General features: G+C 43.5%; 3 protein-coding genes across 3 annotated transcripts; 1 reads left to right on the forward strand and 2 right to left on the reverse strand.

Annotated features, from left to right (window-relative positions):
* The first annotated feature begins 1,376 nt into the window (after nt 1–1,376).
* mrnip (MRN complex interacting protein) lies at nt 1,377–7,681 on the forward strand. Its single transcript, XM_076738972.1, has 7 exons — nt 1,377–1,529; nt 4,488–4,547; nt 4,940–5,046; nt 5,603–5,651; nt 5,755–5,885; nt 6,247–6,307; nt 7,100–7,681. Exons 1-7 carry the CDS (start codon nt 1,470–1,472, stop codon nt 7,457–7,459), a joined length of 828 nt encoding a protein of 275 aa, XP_076595087.1. The 5' UTR covers nt 1,377–1,469; the 3' UTR covers nt 7,460–7,681.
* An 11-nt stretch (nt 7,682–7,692) lies between these two features.
* On the reverse strand, nt 7,693–11,789 carry sqstm1 (sequestosome 1). Its single transcript, XM_076738970.1, has 8 exons — nt 11,481–11,789; nt 10,944–11,039; nt 10,424–10,704; nt 9,660–9,816; nt 9,440–9,508; nt 9,143–9,333; nt 8,173–8,344; nt 7,693–8,097 (listed from the first exon to the last, which is right to left on the reverse strand). The coding sequence occupies exons 1-8, from the start codon at nt 11,647–11,649 to the stop codon at nt 7,934–7,936; spliced, it is 1,299 nt and encodes a 432-aa protein (XP_076595085.1). The 5' UTR covers nt 11,650–11,789; the 3' UTR covers nt 7,693–7,933.
* Nucleotides 11,790–13,086: 1,297 nt separating this feature from the next.
* rnf4 (ring finger protein 4) lies at nt 13,087–18,401 on the reverse strand. The gene is made up of 8 exons (XM_076738973.1): nt 18,167–18,401; nt 16,653–16,680; nt 15,390–15,600; nt 15,233–15,312; nt 14,820–14,832; nt 14,602–14,725; nt 14,287–14,338; nt 13,087–14,202 (listed from the first exon to the last, which is right to left on the reverse strand). The coding sequence occupies exons 2-8, from the start codon at nt 16,662–16,664 to the stop codon at nt 14,053–14,055; spliced, it is 642 nt and encodes a 213-aa protein (XP_076595088.1). The 5' UTR covers nt 16,665–16,680; nt 18,167–18,401; the 3' UTR covers nt 13,087–14,052.
* Between the last annotated feature and the right edge of the window lie 589 nt (nt 18,402–18,990).

Consider the following 18,990-nt stretch of genomic DNA (forward strand, 5'->3'; position numbering starts at 1 on the left):
AGAGGAAACACGAACGCAAAAAAGAAAACACAAACGCAAAAGAGAAAACACAAACACAAATGAGAAAACACGAACGCAAAAGAGGAAACACGAACGCAAATGAAAAAACACGAACACAAAAGAGGAAACACGAACACAAATGAGAAAACACGAACGCAAAAGAGGAAACACGAACGCAAAAGAGAAAACACGAACGCAAATGAGAAAACACGAACGCAAAAGAGAAAACACGAACGCAAATGAGAAAACACAACAACAGTAACTCTAACGGAAGAGGTAGGTACCTTCGGGTGGCATGACTTGACGCTGACTGGACGACGTCTCCTGAACAATCCAGCTTCCTTTAAACGACTCTTCAGTGTACGCAAACTTATTTTAATGTTGTGAAAAGTTGACAGCATATCTAGTATGACGTCATATGTATGCCCGGCATCAAAGTACTCTTTGATAATACCAACTAAGTCTGAATCACCAATCGCGCTCATGTTTTGAAACCGATGCGTTGAGGTAGGTTTACTTCCTGGTAAAGAGACGGGCAGTGACGTCGTCCAATCAGCGTCAAGTCATGCCACCCGAAGGTACCTACCTCTTCCGTTAGAGTTAATGTTGTTGTGTTTTCTCATTTGCGTTCGTGTTTCCTCTTTTGCGTTCGTGTTTTCTCATTTGTGTTTGTGTTTTCTCTTTTGCGTTTGTGTTTTCTTTTTTGCGTTCGTGTTTTCTCATTTGCGTTCGTGTTTTCTTTTTTGCGTTCGTGTTTTCTTTTTTGCGTTCGTGTTTTCTCATTTGCGTTCGTGTTTTCTTTTTTGCGTTCGTGTTTTCTCATTTGCGTTCGTGTTTTCTCATTTGCGTTCGTGTTTCCTCTTTTGCGTTCGTGTTTTCTCATTTGCGTTCGTGTTTCCTCTTTTGCGTGTGTTTTCTCTTTTGCGTTTGTGTTTTCTTTTTTGCGTTCGTGTTTCCTCTTTTGCGTTTGTGTTTTCTTTTTTGCGTTCGTGTTTTCTCATTTGCGTTCGTGTTTTCTCATTTGTGTTCGTGTTTTCTCTTTTGCGTTTGTGTTTTCTTTTTTGCGTTCGTGTTTTCTCTTTTGCGTTAGCGTTTTGCACTTCAGGGCCACCGTACTGAACACCTCTTCAGGTGTATTTAACCAGCAACGTCATTCAAACTGAATCCCTCTGTTCATATGAAGCTGCTGGATGGAATGAGTCTAAATCAAATAATACGCACCGAGTGTACGAACAAAGTAAAAGAGGAAGTTCAGAAGCACGCGGAGGAAATATGTTTATTGTTTGAGAAACAGAATCGGTGCTGTTGTCCTCCGGCCTGCAGGAGGCGCTCTGCTCTAACACAACAGTCACTCTGCCGCCGCTCTGACGTACGGTGTGGCGTCACCGAGATTCAATCAGACCCGGGAAAAAGTCAGCTGGAGGACCGGGACCAGAATCAGAACCGGAGTCGTCTAATATCTGTCCGTCATGGTTCAGGAGTTTCACGTCCTCAGGTGTTTTTCTTGTCAGACCTTCCAGGTGCAACAGGTAACAAATACACTCGAGATAAACTGAAGTACATGCTAAAGGCTAACAGACCGGCTAAAGGCTAACAGCAGCTTTGAACAGCTAGCCAGGTTAAAGAGCAGCGTGTCGGTTTCTTTTTTGCTTAGTATGAAAATGAATTTAATGTGTTTTAGAAGACAAAAGAGCACAAATTCAGAGCAGCAAATGACCGTTTTGTAAAGCTCTTTTAAAACACAATTACATAAATAACTATAACTGTATGTATAGATAGATAGCTAGCTAGCTAGATAGGTGTGTGTGTGTGTGTGTGTGTGTGTGTGTGTGTGTGTGTGTGTGTGTGTGTGTGTATGTATACAGTGCCAGTCAAAAGTTTGGACACACCTTCTCATTCAATGGTTTTTCTTTATTTATTTTTTTTCTACATTGTAGTTTAATACTTAAGACATCCACACTGTGAAGGAACACATATGGAATGATGTAGTAAACAAAAAAGTGTTAAACAAACCAGAATATGTTTTATATTTTAGATTCTTCAGCAGCTGCCTTTTGCTTTGATGACAGCTTTGCACACTCTTGCGCTACGTTTACACATAGCTGGCTATTTTCATAAACGGACATTTCACCCTCTCCGTGCACACGGGTCCGTTTTCAGAGAACTAACCCAGTGTTTCTCAATTCCGGTCCTCGGGCCCCCCTGCCCTGCATGTTTTAGATATTTCCTGCTCCAATTCAAATGAGTGGCTCGTTATCAAGCTACTGCAGAGCTTGATGACGAGCCGATCATTTGAATCAGCTGTGGTGGAGGAGGGAAACATCTAAAACATGCAGGGCAGGGGGGCCCGAGGACCGGAATTGAGAAACACTGCACTAACCCGTGTATGTATGCTGTCGACGCTGGCGGTGACGTGGACTGGCTCTTCTTGTTGGGGGTCAACTGCTACTCTGAATGCACCAATGATCACCATAGCCCAATAAAATGGAAACATAGGTCGCACTTTTGGCGCAGGTGCAAGTTCTGGCATATAATGTGATGTTGGCTACCTAAAACTCGGTTTTTCTCCATTTACACGCAAACATGCAACCAAAGTTTTCCAAAATCTCCACTCTGGCCTGAGTTTTTAGAATGCATCATTTTCAGAGGCGAATTCTCCATTTGCGTGTAAACTAAGGGCACAAATGAAGGGAAATGTCTCTGTTTTTCAGAATGTCCGTGCACGTGTAAACGGGGCTTAGGTCACCTGGGAGGGTTTTCAATGAACAAGTGTGCCCTGTCAAGAGTTAACTTCTGGAATTTCTTGCCTTCTTAATGTGTTTGAGACCATCCGAACCACTCAACTAAGTAAAGAGAAAGGACAGTTCATCATTACGTACGACATGAAAGTCAGTCAATCTGGAAAATTTCAAGAGCTTTGAACATAACCTCAAGTGCAGTCACAAAGACCATCAAACACTATGATGAAACTGGCTCTCATGAGGCCCGCCACAGGAAAGAAGACCAAGAGTTGCCTCTGCTGCAGACGATAATTCATCAGAGTTACCGTCGTCAGAAACCGCAAATTAACAGCAGATTAGAGCCCGCATAAATGCTTCACAGAGCTCAAGTAGCAGACACATCTCAACGTGAACTGTTCAGAGGAGACTGCTGGAATCAGGCCTCCATGGTCGAATTGCTGCAAAGAAGCTACTTCTGAGGAAGACCACGAAGAAGAAGAGAATCGCTCGGACCAGGAAGCACAAGGAATGGACCAGTGGAAATCTGTCCTTTCCTCTGATAAGTCCAAATTTGACATTTTTGGATCCACCGGCCACGTCTTTGTGAGACACAGAAAAGGTGAGTGAATGGTTTCTACATGTGTGGTTCCCACCGTGAAGCATGGAGGAGGAGGTGTGATGGTGTGGAGGTGCTTTGCTGGTGACACTGTTGGTGATTTATTCAAAATTCAAGGCACCCTTAACCAGCATGGCTGCTGCAGCGACATGCCATCCAACAATGACCCAAACACACCTCTGGGCCATGTAAGGGCTACCTTACAAATCTTTAATGAACTGCATCTCAGGAGGAATTTGGGTGACATTGAGCAAAGCTCCTAAAAACATTTTTTTCAACGTCACGTCACATAAAGGAGTGGCTCAGTGTGCAGAAGCAGGTAGTTGCAAGTGTGAGCAGCTGGAGTTTTGCATCATGTTGAATTGTGGTGTGCAAAAGGTCCCATGTTTTTTACAGCTTGTTGAACTCATCTGTGTTCACCTCAGCAGCAATGCTGCCTCTGATTGAGCTTATTTTGTTCTTGAATAACGATGAAGTTCTTCACAGTTTGATGTAGAGACCTGTGGACAGATGGGGGCAGCACTGAGCAGATGGTCAGTAGTAAAGAGTAATATTCTAGAGTTCCCAGAATGCTCTGTAATCATCTTGGAAAAGTAGTCCTTTCTTGTCAGACGTGTTGGTTTGTTACAGGCAGTCGGGCTCTTAGTGTGTGTTCTTTCTCTTTCTCATTCTCTTCATCTCATTAAAGCTGGGATTCTGTCAGTCGAGCTCTTAAACCTTTAGTGGAACGACACTATTTAAAGCGGTCGACGTGGTGTTGTTGAAATGTACAGAGCAGTCGGCTGTGAGACTCGAATGATCTCATAATATGAAAGAGCTTTGCTTCAGCCTTGTCATGAAGGATCGTCTTTGAACCAGAAATTCCCTTTTAGTCTTTGTTAAGATTAGTTTGCCATCAAAAATACAGACTGACTGTCAGAAAGAGCTCATTCTGATACTGAAACATTGTCCATGTTTAACCCTGCTGTCCGGGATGTGTACATGCTGATGAGCGATGAATGATGTCATGTTTGTTATTGTTCACCTCCCTGCAGGCGACATGAAAATGAGCTTTCAGTGATATCTGTGTGATGCATCAGATATATTGTTATGAGAAAGAATTAATTAAGATATATAACTTTATTGATCCCATGCTGTGTTTTTTCTGTCAGGTGAAGAAGGCGAACAGGTGGACATGCAAATTGTGTGGAGAGAAACAGTCGCTGCTGAAGGTCAGCTGGTTTTTGGTCCCTGATCTCAGGGTGGTGTGCCATAATTATGAATTCATATTGATGATTTTATTGATATTGATGCAGTTAATATCTGTTAATATCTAAACGTGCAGATCACAACAATTTGTTAATTATTTTCTCTATTCATGGGTGAATCATGAGTCTATAAGATATCAGAAAATAATCAAAAATGCCTGTCAGAGTTCCTCAGAGTCTCCAAATGTCTTGTTTTCTAATACAATGATGATGTAAAACAATGAAAACAGCAGTAAAACTCTGTAAACGTGAGGTCACAACCACAGGACTGCTGTCAGCAAGTCGTCAGAGTTGTGAAGACAGAACATGTTATTACCTGTGTCACCCCATTGGACTGTGTGCTGATTGGTTGACAGGAGTTTGGGCGGGGCTCTGGGGCCGACTGCAGACGCCATGTTCAGAAGCTGAATGCCATGAGAGGAGCCTTGATGGAGGAGCAGGAGCACAACATCCAGCTGCTAAAGTAACCAACCTCTCCTGCAACACACGTAGCTCCTTTAAAACAAACGTCCATCAGCCTTCAGGGGACATTTCGCCACGTTTCATGTGGACGTCCAATCAGTTTTGATGGCAAATGTAGTCGACTGAAGCAATAAATTCTTCAGCATGTGCATTGTCCAAAATTACGAGTTCTCCTCCTCCCACAGCTGCACTGGCAGCACTTTCATGTACCAGGATGCATTGCACACGAGCTTCTGACGCCCACGCTCACATCGCTGTGTGTCGTGAGGAATTACTTTGTTCCTGGTCCAGAGAATCCTGTCACTCAAACCTTTGTACTTTATAAGTGAAGAGAATGTCCACACCTGCCCACAGGTGGAGACGATAAATCCAAACATCATTAATGACATCATCAAATGACGGCGCTGGAAGAACATTCCACTCTCACTTTAGCTCGCTCACTTACTGTTCACATGAAACATGCCGAAGATCCTGTTCAGCTGTTCTCACCTGGATATACAGGTGAGAACAGCTCTTTACTTACTCGGGTATTCTGATGCTCTGATGGTTGTTAATAGGATGCAGGTTGAGGAAGACGGGGAGCCTGAGAAGCACCGAGCCGACCAGGTGACACCTCACACACGCGCACACACACACACACAGTTTTTCTGGTTTAGTGTTCTGAAACATGTTCGTACTCTGAGCTCTGTTTCTGTCCGGTTGCTTCCAGGTGACCCAGACTCAGGTGAGCTGCTGGAGCAAATACCTGGATGCACCAGAGGAGGCGGAGCCAGCGGAGGAGGAAGAGGAGCGCGTTTTGACAGACGAGCAGCAGCTCCATGGCAACGGCGTGATTGACAGGTGTGACTTGAGAGAGTGTTGAGTTGTTACAGGCCGAGGCCACCTACCTGTCAGTCAACATACCTGTGAGAGGCGGGCCGTGTTTTATGAAATGCATGTTAAAAAAGTCAAATTTTATCTCTCATCACAGACACAATTTAGTTTCCAGCTGAGCTCAGAATGAGCGATGACGTTTCACAAGAAGACAGGAATAGACGAGAGGAAGGAGGCAGGCCTCTTGACTCAGAGGCAGAACAACTCTTCTGATTGGATAAATGTGCCAAAGTTTGACATGACTCATCAAACGCATTTTCTTCCAGGAACAAAATGAACACACAGTTAAACATACGCCATGATTTTTAACCTTCCTGTTGTCTGACAGGAAGTGGAAGCGAGGAAGAGGATGGACAGACGGAAGAGAGGACGGTCAGACACCTGAACAGGTGACATGCTGACATCACTGACAACATTACCACTGACAAACTTATGTCACTGGACTTCCTGTTAGTTAAGTGACAGAGGTGGAGTCTCTGCTAAGCTAAGCTAAGCTAAGCTAACAGTTTAGTATCTGCGTGCTTTTCCACATCAACCAGCAGAGGTTTGAGTCACAGCTGTTAATAAATCAGTAAATTAATATTTTTGGGTGTGAACGTACAGGTACAGGTGTGATGATGATGATGATGATGATGATGATGATGATGATGATGATGATGTCACAGTCAGGTACAGGTGTGATGATGATGATGTCACAGTCAGGTGCAGGTGTGATGATGATGATGATGATGATGATGATGATATCACAGTCAGGTACAGGTGTGATGATGATGATGATGTCACAGTCAGGTGCAGGTGTGATGATGATGATGATGATGTCACAGTCAGGTACAGGTGTGATGATGATGATGATGATGATGTCACAGTCAGGTACAGGTGTGATGATGATGATGATGTCACAGTCAGGTGCAGGTGTGATGATGATGATGATGTCACAGTCAGGTACAGGTGTGATGATGATGATGATGATGTCACAGTCAGGTGCAGGTGTGATGATGATGATGATGATGATGTCACAGTCAGGTGCAGGTGTGATGATGATGATGATGATGATGATGATGATGATGATGATGATGATGTCACAGTCAGGTACAGGTGTGTGACAATAGACTCCAGCTCCACAGAACATGTTGGACTTTTCCTTTAAACGATCAATTTAACATTCTGACTTTCATCTACAGTCAAATTGGTCCAGACTAACGAAGAACCCTGTCAGACCCTCAGCCACAACCAGACCCACCAGTCTGAACCACACCAGTCCTCCCAGTAAGAAGAGCATGAATGCTACCAGTGTGAGTGGCGGCTCATTGACCAGGTGGGCGTGTTTCCTCCGTTCTGACTGTCAGGTGAATGAGGAGAGGGAGGAGCCTTCGCTCAGTGGGACTCAGTCGGTGGGTGGAGGTGCCTCGCTGTTCTGTAATGACATCATCCATCAGACCCCGCCCCCCACCCAGCCCCGCCCCCTGCTTCCTGTTTCCTCCATGTTTGAGAGCGGTGAGGACTTCAGCTTTGACGAGTTTCTGACAGCTGACAAGTTGTAAACCAGGCGATGAATCGATCAATCGCTCTGAATGAAATATTGATCCATTCACTGAATGTATTCTGTCTACCATGATTTTACTGTAGTTTTATACTTTTACTTACTTTACTACTATACTTGCACTTTTTGCAGTATTTCTCCTCCTTTGTATATTCTGACTGTTCAATACCAAAATGGGCTAAATGAACAGATTTACTGATCAGACGAGATTAAAGTTTAATAAGTCCAACAGGCTCAGTTCTGCATGTTTTTATTATTCAGATTAAGACAGGACAGCAACATCAGTAAAAAGAAAGTGCACAGTAATCAATCAGTCAGTTAAAGTATTGATTAATGAGACAAAGTATTGATTAGTAACAGTAATCAGATGACAGATTAGAAATTTGGATTACAGGAAACAACAGGGCGTATAAATCATGCTTCGATGTCATTGGTTTAGTATAGATGATGTGTCAGCAGTGACATCATGATGACATCAGGGCTGGTGTGGGCGGGGCTGTTTGGCGTACTGGATGGCATCGAGTGCTGCGCCAATGTCGAAGTTTTTGGCCTGAAGGAGACGAGTCAACCAGCCGCCTTCATCGGTGAAGCCCATCGACAGCATGAGAGACAGAGACTCCACCAGGCGGGGGTCGGCCTCTGTGAGGGGGGTCAGAGGTCAGCAGGGACATTGTGCACAAGAATCCCACAGATCAGGGGAAGATGTGGTCTTACCTTGGGGCAGGTGGGGGTACAGAGCAGCCTCCTTCAGACCTGTTGGACCCTGCTCTTCTGGCGGGAAGACCTGGTTCTGGTCCCTTGGCTGGAGGGACTGCAGCTCTCCAGTAGAGGGGTCCACCTCTCGGGGGCTCAGGTGAGTCCACTCCTCATCGGAGTCTCTGCACACCTGAGGGGCAGATTCACCTGTTACGATGGTCTGAGCAGGACCAGGTTTAGATTTAGACCGGACTAATGAACCAGCTGCTTCGTTTCCACGGTAACACAGTCAGACTTTAGCAGGTGAACCTGAGGTACCAGCCACAGCCCCCCCAGGCCCAATTGAATATCAGTTATTCACTGGTGACATTTTTCTTTTCTTGATCTCTTATTTCCATCATTAACTTTCATTATTGATATTGGCGTTGTTTGAATTTCTCTGAAACGTTAATCTGATAAAGACGTCACACTCATAATCTGGATTATTCAACACACACATTCTGCCAGGAGAACTGCTTCCTGTGTGTCTGAGCAGGTGTTTGTCAGAGAGATGGAGATCGACCCCTGGACTACAGATCAGCCCCTCCCACCCTTTCTGATTGGCTAGGCATTAGAGATGCTGCTGATGTCACATCAAAGATCAATAAAATATAAATAAATTAATAATCAAACTTATTTTGTTCCTTTACACAAATGACTTTCATTATAGAACTGATAAACGTACATATGAGATATTGATTATTGGTACTTCTCACTGTCAGTAAAGAGATTCTTAACTGATGATCATCACCTCCTGTGTGCAGTGCATTGTGGGAGAATAGTGTCCATCACCAGGACAATAAAAAACTGAACTGTGTCAACTTTATTTGTAAAACGCTGCTGAGGTTACAGGGCCACTGCAGAGTCTTGAAACATCTTTAAAAAGCCTTGGAAGTAATTGAAAAGTTACATTTTGAGTCACAGCTTTGGAAGTTCATGATCAACTGACCTTTGACCCCATGCTGGCTCCGCCTTCACTGTCAGCTCCACCCTCACTACTGACCCCGCCCCCATTGTTGGCTCCACCCTCACCACTGGCTCCGCCCGTCTCCATGTCTCTTTCCACCCCCCCACTCTGAGAGGGAGGGCTCACCTTCGTCCTCTGGCCCTCGTGTTCCACATCGATGTCCACGTCGATACCTGTACACACACATGACATCACTACCTTGCACCTGTTCACTCACAGCAAACAGCTGCCAATCAGAAACCTGGACTGATCTCAGGTGTTGACAGTGACATCACTCACCCAGCGGGCTCAACATGGCCGCCACGCCCTCGCCGATGTTCTTCAGGAAGTCTACATTGGCCTGAGAGGCTACAGAGAGAGGTCAGAGGTCACTGATGATGTCATTAATGATGAACAATTATTCATGATCATTAGAACGTTCATTTATCAGTTTATTGACTTCAGTTTTCAAAGAAACTGAGAATTACAAACTTGTTATAACAGAGTTTCTAACACTGACCAGAAGGGGCGCTGCCTCCAGCAGAAGGTCTGGAGGATCCAGGCTGATCTTGGTCCTGGTCCTGGTCCTGGTCTGCACTCAGGTTCTGAGCATGGCTCAGGTTCTGGTTCCACATGCAGTGTCTCATCCTCTTCATCCACTTCCCCCGAGGAAACCACTGCAGCAGACAGTAAAGGGACAGTTCACCAAAACATCCCGACAGTCACAGGTCAAATATCTGCCCACGCCCACCACTGATGTCACACAAAATCTGCTCTGTAGTTTCTCTGCACCTTCATCATCATCATCATCATCTCACAGATGTTTTCTGAAAACAGTGATGTCATTTTGTATTAATTACAGAGGAAACAGTTCTTACAGTTCCAATTTATATTTAAATTATTGATCTTTATGTCAAAAATCAGCTGAAAATGAAAAACATTCACAATGCTGAATTAAACCGGTTGAATGAGTCAGAACAGTAAAGCTTCCACTTGTCTAACTGTGATGGAACAAATACGTCAGGCTCATCTCATCAGCTTCAGGGTCATTGGATCATTGGGTTGTTGGGTCGTTGGGTCGTTGGATCAGGGTTGTTGGGTCGCTGGATCATTGGGTCGTTGGGTCATTGAGTCGTTGGGTCAGGGTTGTTAGGTCGCTGGATCATTGGGTCGTTGGGTCACTGGGTCGTTGGGTCATTGAGTCGTTGGGTCAGGGTTGTTGGGTCACTGGATCATTGGGTCGTTGGGTCATTGAGTTGTTGGGTCAGGGTTGTTGCCCCTCACCTGCAGTGGGTGCCAGATGGGCAGCAGAGCATGCTCAGTGTGCGTCCCTCGAGCCTGGCAGGTGGAGCACAGGTCGTAGTTCGGACAAACCGAACACTTGAAGCGAGTTCCCACCACGGGACCGTCACATCCATCACAGGTGACGTTAGGGTGGAGGGCGGGGGGCGGGGTCATGTGAGGGGGTGGGGCCTGAGGAGCTCCGGGTGGCGGAGGAGGAGGGTGGCCAAAGATGAACGGAGGGAAGGCGTGAAGAGGAAAGTCTCGACGGTGCTCCTTCTTTTCTGAAAGAGTTCAATCAAACTTTATTAAAAACAAAGTTTGCACTTTGTCACAGTTTTGATTAAATCATTTTAAAAAATGTTTCTTGACATCTTGTCATGTTACACTGATTCTGTGTTGTAATTGGACTTTGAGAATAAAAGCTAGTCTCTAAAAAAAAAAAGTTTCCTCCCAAATTTTTTTTCCTTCCCTCCTTTATCAGTGATGAAGGTGACATTCAGGTCAGGTTGTGTGTTTCTACCTTTGATGAAGAGGCGGAAGGTGGAGTCCTTCATGCAGGCCAGACCCATCATCAGCTCATCATCAGAGGAAAACGCCACCAGGTCTCCATCTTCATCTGAAATATGCACACATCATCATCATCATGATCATCAAGTGACATTTAACTCATGTTTGTTTCAGGTAGTTAATTTCCAAGTTTTTACATTTTCAATAGAAAATCATGCAGCTGTCAAGTGAACATGAACGGAATAAAGTTCACGTGAGCTGACCCCCCCCCCAGCAGGTGTCAGTGGGCACACCTGAGTTCATACAGAACTTGTAGCTTCTATTTAAAGCATCATTTTGGGGGGTTTGTCTCAAACACCTGAACTGATTTCACTGTGCAGAACTCCCCCTAATAAACAGCTGATTTTAGCTCGGGCTGAAGGACTTCACGTTGATCATGTCATGTTTTTACATTTAGAACTTAATGAAATGTTGAAGCTGAACTTTTTCTACTGACGTGCCCCCCAGTCTGTCGGATATTTAGAGTATTTTGAAGAGTTTTGCTTCGTACCTCTGTAGTACATGTTGAAGCCGTTGTTCTTCAGATTACTGAACACTCCTGCGGTTTTCGTGCTCAGATACTCGAAACTGCAGGAAACGTCCTGATCCACAGCGAACCTCCGGACCTCTTTCACCGACTCGTCTTTGCCCAACAGGTAGGCCTTCACCGTCACCGACATGTCGTTCCAGGTACTGGGCACGCGGCAGATTATGAACCAGACCGAACCAGACTTCGACTTCCAGACACTCAAAGTGAGAAAGTTTGTGACGCAGCTTTAAATCCTCTCTGCCTCCCTTCTGTTTACTTCCGTGATCAACGTCACTATCGTCAGGAGAAGTAAATATTGACGCGGCCTCTCATTGGTCCGCTGACGGAGTCCCGCCCAGCGGACCAATGAGAAGCCGAGGAGTGACTCTGCACTTTCATGGAATTCCCCCTCTCAGTCACCTGACCAACCAGGTTTAACCGGAACGAAGTTCGTCTTGAAGAAAATAACGCTGAGTCATCGTTACGAGAGACACGATGGAGGATTTTTGATCAAGTTCAAACTCTGGAATTTTAACAGCGACGTGTGAAATGATTAATAAGTTGTTCAATCAGACAGAACAGCTTAAATATGAATCAATAAATCAACAAATCAATTTAGCTCTATAACAGATCAGAAATGTAAAGAAGTAAAAACAAATAAGAAATATGAATTAATGGACGATTTCATGTTTTACTTTAGAGAATATTGATCAGAAATAAGATCAAACGCGTAAAAATCAGATATTCTGTAAAGATGGAATATTCATTTGGGATTTCTGGTCAAATGGTTCTATTTCGAAAGCTTTGAAAAAATTAAATTCAAATAAATATTATGTCCATGAATCTCGATCATACGTCATTAAACAAGTGAGAGAAAGTATTTACAAAACGTAAATTAGTTCAAAAGAAACAAAAACAACAGATTTTAAATATCTGAAAACAATTTCTTTGCTTCATTTTTGTAAACAGCTGTTCATTGTGTTTATGGGATTTGGATCAATAAAGTTATTGATCTGTGTTTGTCACTCTTTGCTCATGACTTCAGATATAAATCGGTTTTATTTTGGGATCTATGAGCCTCTTGTCTTGTTTTTGTTGTTGTTCTAGAAGTTGCTCAGGTGTGACATCACCCTGCATGGGAGCAGCAGCCAATCAGAGCTTGTGTCCGGTGATTGTGAGTCATCAGTCTTATGACCTGCAGTGGAGAATCTGAAGTGACTCATGAACACAAACTGATGAGACAATAAAACTACAGGAGGGTCTGACATCCCATAATGCATCACTGTGCACCGACAGCTGTTGGAGGGTGAAATTTAAATAGAACAGCAGCAATAAATCAACATGGAACTAAATACTTTTACTCTGTTACTCTACTAAAGTACCCTCCTGCCATTTTCTGCTTCTTCATACTTTTGGTTCTGAGATTATTCATACAAATCATAATTCTAATTATAGAATAAATGACCCAGAAGTATAAAATAAACATCTTTTCCAGCTGCAACATTTAAGTGTTAATTACGTTATTATAATCCAATAATATGTTTTATTCAGAGTATTTTTATTTTTGGTATTTTATTGTTGTTGTATACAACTGTATACTTCTGTAAACTACTGCACATGATGATTGTAATACAACCAAGACTCTAAAAAGAATCAATCATCAATAATCAAACTGTTCACTGACAGCAGCTTCATGTGTTCATCTTCTTCATCCATCATGTGTTCACAAAGTGGTGACGCTGGAAATAAAATTTGACATTAAAAATGTTTTTTTCATTTTGATGTTTTTCAGACAATCTTCTGATTTTACTTTTTTCAACGAGTTTCTTTATCCTGTCAGTCATTTTCAGTTTTGGCTTTCTGTCACAGTTGCCGTGGAGACAAGAGCAGCCATCATGATATGAATAATCTGATCTGCATACTAATGAGAAAACCCCTCCTCTGCAGGTCCACGCCCATCTGACATCACCACACACCTGTCTAAAATTTTGGAAATCATTTTTAGAGTTTCAGTTTTTCAGTGGAATTTTTTTCAGTTTTATTTTCAATGCTGACGTTTAGCCCACGTCACCGTTTGATGCTCTAAACTGAACAACTACCTGCTGCTGTCACCTGCTTTGTCTACATGCTGTTTCTGGTGGTGTTGGTTTGCGTCAAGTACACCTGGTTACCTGTGTGCTCTCTGACTCACCTGGTCTCTGTTTGTGATGACGTTTCAGTTTCAGATGGAAACAGAAAAAATTTCACAGAATTCAATAAAATTTATTTCTACTTTGACACATTTCATCAGCCACAATAAAAAACAAGGTCCAGCCCAAAAAACAGACAAACAAAAACAGAATTCTGAGCTGAAAGCTAAAGAATAAACTATACCAAAGATATTCAATATGATCAATAATATACATTAATCAATAAAGTCAATTATCACTCAGAATGCAGCTCTGACAGAAAGTCTTTTGTTTCTACAGAAAAAAAAAAAATCAGCAGCAAAAAAACTGAATGATGTCATTGATGATGTCACTGAAAAAAGCAGCAGCTCAGGTGTGTGATGATGTCAGATGTAGAGGGGATGGTACTGCCGGTGGGTCAGTCTCTTCCGACAGGTAGGACAGGTGTGTGATGATGTCAGAGCGTCTCTCAGACACTGGCTGCAGAACACGTGACCGCATTTAGTGGACACAAACAAACGGCCGCTCTCTATGATCTGTGAAGGAAAGAACAACCAGCCAGTCAGAGCACAGGAGCCTACCTGCTGTCCAGGTGTATGACAGGTATGTTTGAGTCTCACCTCAGAGTAGGAGTCCAGGCAGATGGGACAGCTGATCGTGCCCGGAATCGACCTGAGGCACAGAGAGAGACACATGCGGGTAGTTAGCAGGGAGCAGTCTATTACCTGGAGCTGATTTAAAGGGTTTATACACACACACACACACAGACATTTATATATATATGCAGTAACATGCATGCGTTGCCGGCCCGGCTGCCAAAAGGACCGTGGACGCCTCAGGACGCCATCACTAACGTCTTTAGATGGCAAACAGTTGTTTGCTGTACAGAAGCTTTAAAAACAACGCTAGCTGGGTCCAGCAGATCAGTCTATTACCTGGATGAGCTGTTGGTGTGTAGCGATGACATCACTGCGGCGTTGAGGACAGAGGGCGTGTCCTCGTCTTCATCGCTGCTGACGACGTAACTCTCGCCTGTGGTGACTCTGCTGTTCTGAGGACCTGATGGAGGACACCCAGACAAATGTTGAACTGTTTCTTCAGTGAACCTTAATTTCAACATGTCGACTGAAACTCAGACAGAATAAAGTTTTACCTTCGTCCAGCAGCTTGACCGTCGCAGCAGAACAAACACAAAGAGCAGAAGAAGAAGTTTGATCAGTTTTTTCCTCGAACAACAAAACTGTGCGTTTCGTTGCGTACTGTGTGTCATCGTTCGCAGTAATACTGCAGAATTTGTAATACGATCGAATACTTCGTGTCGTGATCAGAGTAGCATACAGACATGTTGACGTGATGACGTCATACCGTTAGCTCTGAACACAGCGGCTTTGATTCCACAAACAAACAACAAACCACGTTAATATGTAAGAAGATGCAGCGGAGAAGGGCAGAGTCGTCCAGAGTATCTGGTGAGCGTAGAAATACCTCAAAGTATCATCATAATATTTTAGGGCCCTATCGCCCAAATTTCCTGTGTGTGTACTACTAGTGTGTATTAGCTCTTACCAGTACTGAGTCGTTGTTGGTCAGGTCGACCACTGCAGCTTCTGATCCCTCACGGGTCAGATCCACCACCTCCTCCACACCTGAACACACACCAGTTATTGATTATTGATCAGATCTGATAATGCTAATCAATAACAGAGCACCGATCTGTACTGACTGTCCTCAGTGTTGTCCATCACATCGATGGTCTCTGTGGGGGGGGCAGGGTCACCAGCAGACGTCCTGCTAGTGTTAGCTGGTCTGTTAGATGGTCTGTTAGCTGTCCTGTTAGCCGCTCTCCTAGCTGCTCTGTTAGCATTAGCCCCTCTGCTGGTCTTGGTGCTGGGTCTTGAAACCAGAGGACTTCCTGTGGTCCTCTTCCTCTGAGCCTAAACACACACACATCATATCACAGACTCATGACATCACAGCAGTGGGTTGGGCTTCATTCACCTGAACAGGTGACAGCTTTCTCCTGTCTGTCTGAGTCACCTGCTGCAGTCTGCTGCTGACAGTGCAGATTGCAACCACTTGACCTCCCCTTCCTCTCCCTCCCTACGGTGACCAAGAAACTCAGAAAAAACACTTAAGTCCTTCTGTGGAGTCAGTGTTTGGTTTGTCCGTTGTGGGCTCCTGTAGAAGCATGGCAATGCAACATGGCGGACTCTGTGAAGAGTAGCTGCTCCCTCTGTAGAGATGAAGAGCTCAGAAAGATCACTAAGAGCTCGGAGGATCCACCAAAGATAACGTTTGAATGGCTGCAAAGATCTTACTTTTATTTTCATTCATCTTTATATATTCATCGCTAACCGCACTGCTGTAAGCTAGTGACAGTTAGCTCAGTTAGCCGTGCAGCCATCAGCTAACGGGTGTCCAGAGGGCGGCCATTACGGGCAAGGAGAAGCAGCATTTAGAGGTGGAATATTTTAACATGTAACTCCAGAACAGCTGCTAAAAAGACGGTTTGATGAGTTTGTTTCTATGGAGCTCGTTTAAGTTCAAATAGAATTTGTAATTTTAATCTGGGAATGTTTTAAACTAAAATTCTGACTTCCATATTATATATTTCACCTCTAAACAAAGTTGATTGATGCATTAAATTGATGTTGAATTAAGCCGTCAGATAAAATCTATTAAACACTTGATGAAATTATGAAAACACATGTTCAAATTAATTAAATGCCATTTCGTTCCATTTAAGACTTCTGTTCCTGAACATGAGTCAATATTTATTTCACAATCTCTGACACAGACCAGTCAACCAATCAGCTCACTCATGAAATGTGATGTCATCATGATGTCATCCTTCCCACTCAGCTGCTTTGTGAAAACATCTCAAGGCGACACTCAGAAGCACTGACCTCAGGTCAGATCTGAGTAAAGACGACTTTGACAGAAACTGAACTTTACATCATTGAAACAGAAGAAGAAGAAAACTTACAGAGCTGCTCATGTCGAGACTGAAGACGCTGCAGAGGAGACAGAGACAGATGGATCAGATAGTCAATTCAACGTTGGGGGGGGCGGACCTTGTGGACTGAACCTTTGTGCTGACTGGACTGAAGCATTCATGTCATATCTGACGTTTTCAGTTTATTCTCTTTGTCCAAGATACAAGACAGAAATCATTCCAGCCCTCACTTTACTTACAGATCTGCCATTCATGTTCAGACAATCCTGCGTACAACTGCGCATGAAACAAAATTGCACACTTTAGGACCTCGCTCATCCCGCCAACAAGCACCAGCATCAACAGATGAAAAGAATGGCATAAAAACACAACAGGACCCGAAAAAACGTGTTGAAACACTGAACGCAGGAAATACTTTCAGGTCTGAATGAAGATATACGAGGGAATCACTTTAGTTTTTGGGCAAGTCAGAGTGAAATCAGTGTTACTGGGTGAATATCATCTGTGATAAAATCCAACTGACTAATCGATTTTCTTATCAGCGTTCTGCTGAACAAATGATCTGCTCTGTTAAATCTAAAGCGTCGACGTGACCTGAAGGTATGTAGGCTCCCTACAGACAGAACCTGTCCAGAGCAGGTGTGCAGCATCAGTTACCATGAAGAGCTAGCCAGGTTAAAAAAGAAAATCCAATATCTGGCTGTGGGCTCAACATACCTGTTAAACCATTAATCTGCCTTTGTAGTACCAAACTCTTTAATCTACAGAGACGAAATAATTCCCCAAAGAGCAGACACGATGAGGAAATTCCTCCTTTAACAGGAAGCAGACATGACGAGGAAAATCCTCCTCTGACAGCAAGAACCCTTGAGCAGAACCAGGCTGTGGGTGGGCGGCCGTCACAGAGACAGAGATGCAAACCAACAACAACAGCTATGATAATGATAGAAATATGACTAATAATAAGAAAATACTTAAGAATAATATCACTATATAATAATTGTATATGCATACTTGAATATATGGTAGTAAATGGTAGTATTTGTACATAAACACAGCAGACCTCTGTGTCACAGCAGAGTCCATCCACAGATGGAGAAACAAACACTAAGATAAGTGAGTTTCATCTGTCTGACTGTAAACATGAAGCCCTGAACACACCTGACGGTTCTGTTAGCATCAAACTAACACACCTGACGGTTCTATTAGGATCATGCTAACAGAACACACCTGGCGGTTCTGTTAGCATCATGCTAAACAACCACACAGCATACATCTCGTTAGTTAAAATCAAACACACTGACGTTAGCACTCAGCTAGCTCGCAGCCGGCAGTAGCAGGTGTGGTGCTCAAATCTGTTCCCCTTCATAAAGTGTCTCCTGTCGCAGTAATCTCTGATAATTAACGTTATTTAAAAAAAGTAATTCGAGTTTTAATCGGAGGTCAAAGGACCGACGGAGATATACGTTTTTGGTTTTTTTTTACACAATACCGGTACCAACAGTTAGCGGTTAGCATCGACCAGTCAGCAGATCTTCACTCACCGTCGGTCTGTTTTCTCTCCTGTTAGCAGTTAGCCGCTGTGTGGTTTAACGGGTTTAACGGCTGCATTGACGTTCACAGACATTACAGCCTAAACATAAACTGACTGATTTATTCCCGCCGAGCAGCTGATGCTAATGTTTCCTCTTCCTCCTCTTCCCCCTCCTCCTCCTCCTTCTTCTTCTTCTTCTTCTTCTTCTTCTTCTTCTTCTGCTTCTTCTGCTGCTGCTGCTGCTGCTGCTGCTGCTCCTGCTCCTCCTGCTGCTTCTTCTTCTTCTTCTTCTTCTTCTTCTTGTACTTCTTCCCTCTCTTCACAGTTTATAGGTTAATTACCGCCACCTACTGGATCACTACTACTACTACTACTACTACTACTACATGCAGCTCTGATGCGACATATTTACCGTATTACTTATATACCCAGCATACACACACTCTCTCTCTCTCTCTCTCTCTCTCTCTCTCTCTCTCTCTCTCTCACACACACACACACACACACACACACACACACACTCACTCACTCACTCCCTCAGACTCACTCTCTCTCTCTCTAACTTAGAAGTGAAATTCATTGAATTTTCCTCCGGGCGCTCTACATTTAGCCAATAAAACACTTCGGACTGATGTTTTTTCCTCCTCTTCACCAAACTGCATTCATCTCTCTGCTTTTCTGTAAAATACTGGAAACTGTCTTCATCTTCTCCACAGACAACCAGAAATAATCCTAGATTTCATCATATATATTCATATTGCATTATTAATATTTATATCAGATTACAATCTGTTGTTCAAGTCAGTGTAATTTACTCTGTTGAAGTACTCAGTT

The sequence above is a fragment of the Chaetodon auriga genome, chromosome 9 (assembly GCF_051107435.1).
Source record: "Chaetodon auriga isolate fChaAug3 chromosome 9, fChaAug3.hap1, whole genome shotgun sequence".
Lineage (NCBI taxonomy): Eukaryota > Metazoa > Chordata > Actinopteri > Chaetodontiformes > Chaetodontidae > Chaetodon > Chaetodon auriga.

Excerpts from the sequence above, each read along its gene's own strand:
- mrnip (XM_076738972.1), top strand. The coding sequence starts at position 1,470 with ATGGTTCAGGAGTTTCACGTCCTCAGGTGTTTTTCTTGTCAGACCTTC. Across the intron at positions 5,047-5,602 it reads CACAACATCCAGCTGCTAAA|GATGCAGGTTGAGGAAGACG; the intron begins GTAACCAACCTC and ends GGTTGTTAATAG. Across the intron at positions 5,652-5,754 it reads AGAAGCACCGAGCCGACCAG|GTGACCCAGACTCAGGTGAG; the intron begins GTGACACCTCAC and ends GGTTGCTTCCAG.
- sqstm1 (XM_076738970.1), bottom strand. The coding sequence starts at position 11,649 with ATGTCGGTGACGGTGAAGGCCTACCTGTTGGGCAAAGACGAGTCGGTG. Across the intron at positions 11,040-11,480 it reads CTTCAACATGTACTACAGAG|ATGAAGATGGAGACCTGGTG; the intron begins GTACGAAGCAAA and ends TGCATATTTCAG. Across the intron at positions 8,345-9,142 it reads GAGCCAGCATGGGGTCAAAG|GTGTGCAGAGACTCCGATGA; the intron begins GTCAGTTGATCA and ends TCTGCCCCTCAG.
- rnf4 (XM_076738973.1), bottom strand. Across the intron at positions 14,339-14,601 it reads CACACCAACAGCTCATCCAG|GTCGATTCCGGGCACGATCA; the intron begins GTAATAGACTGA and ends TCTGTGCCTCAG. Across the intron at positions 14,203-14,286 it reads GCCTGGACTCCTACTCTGAG|ATCATAGAGAGCGGCCGTTT; the intron begins GTGAGACTCAAA and ends TTTCCTTCACAG.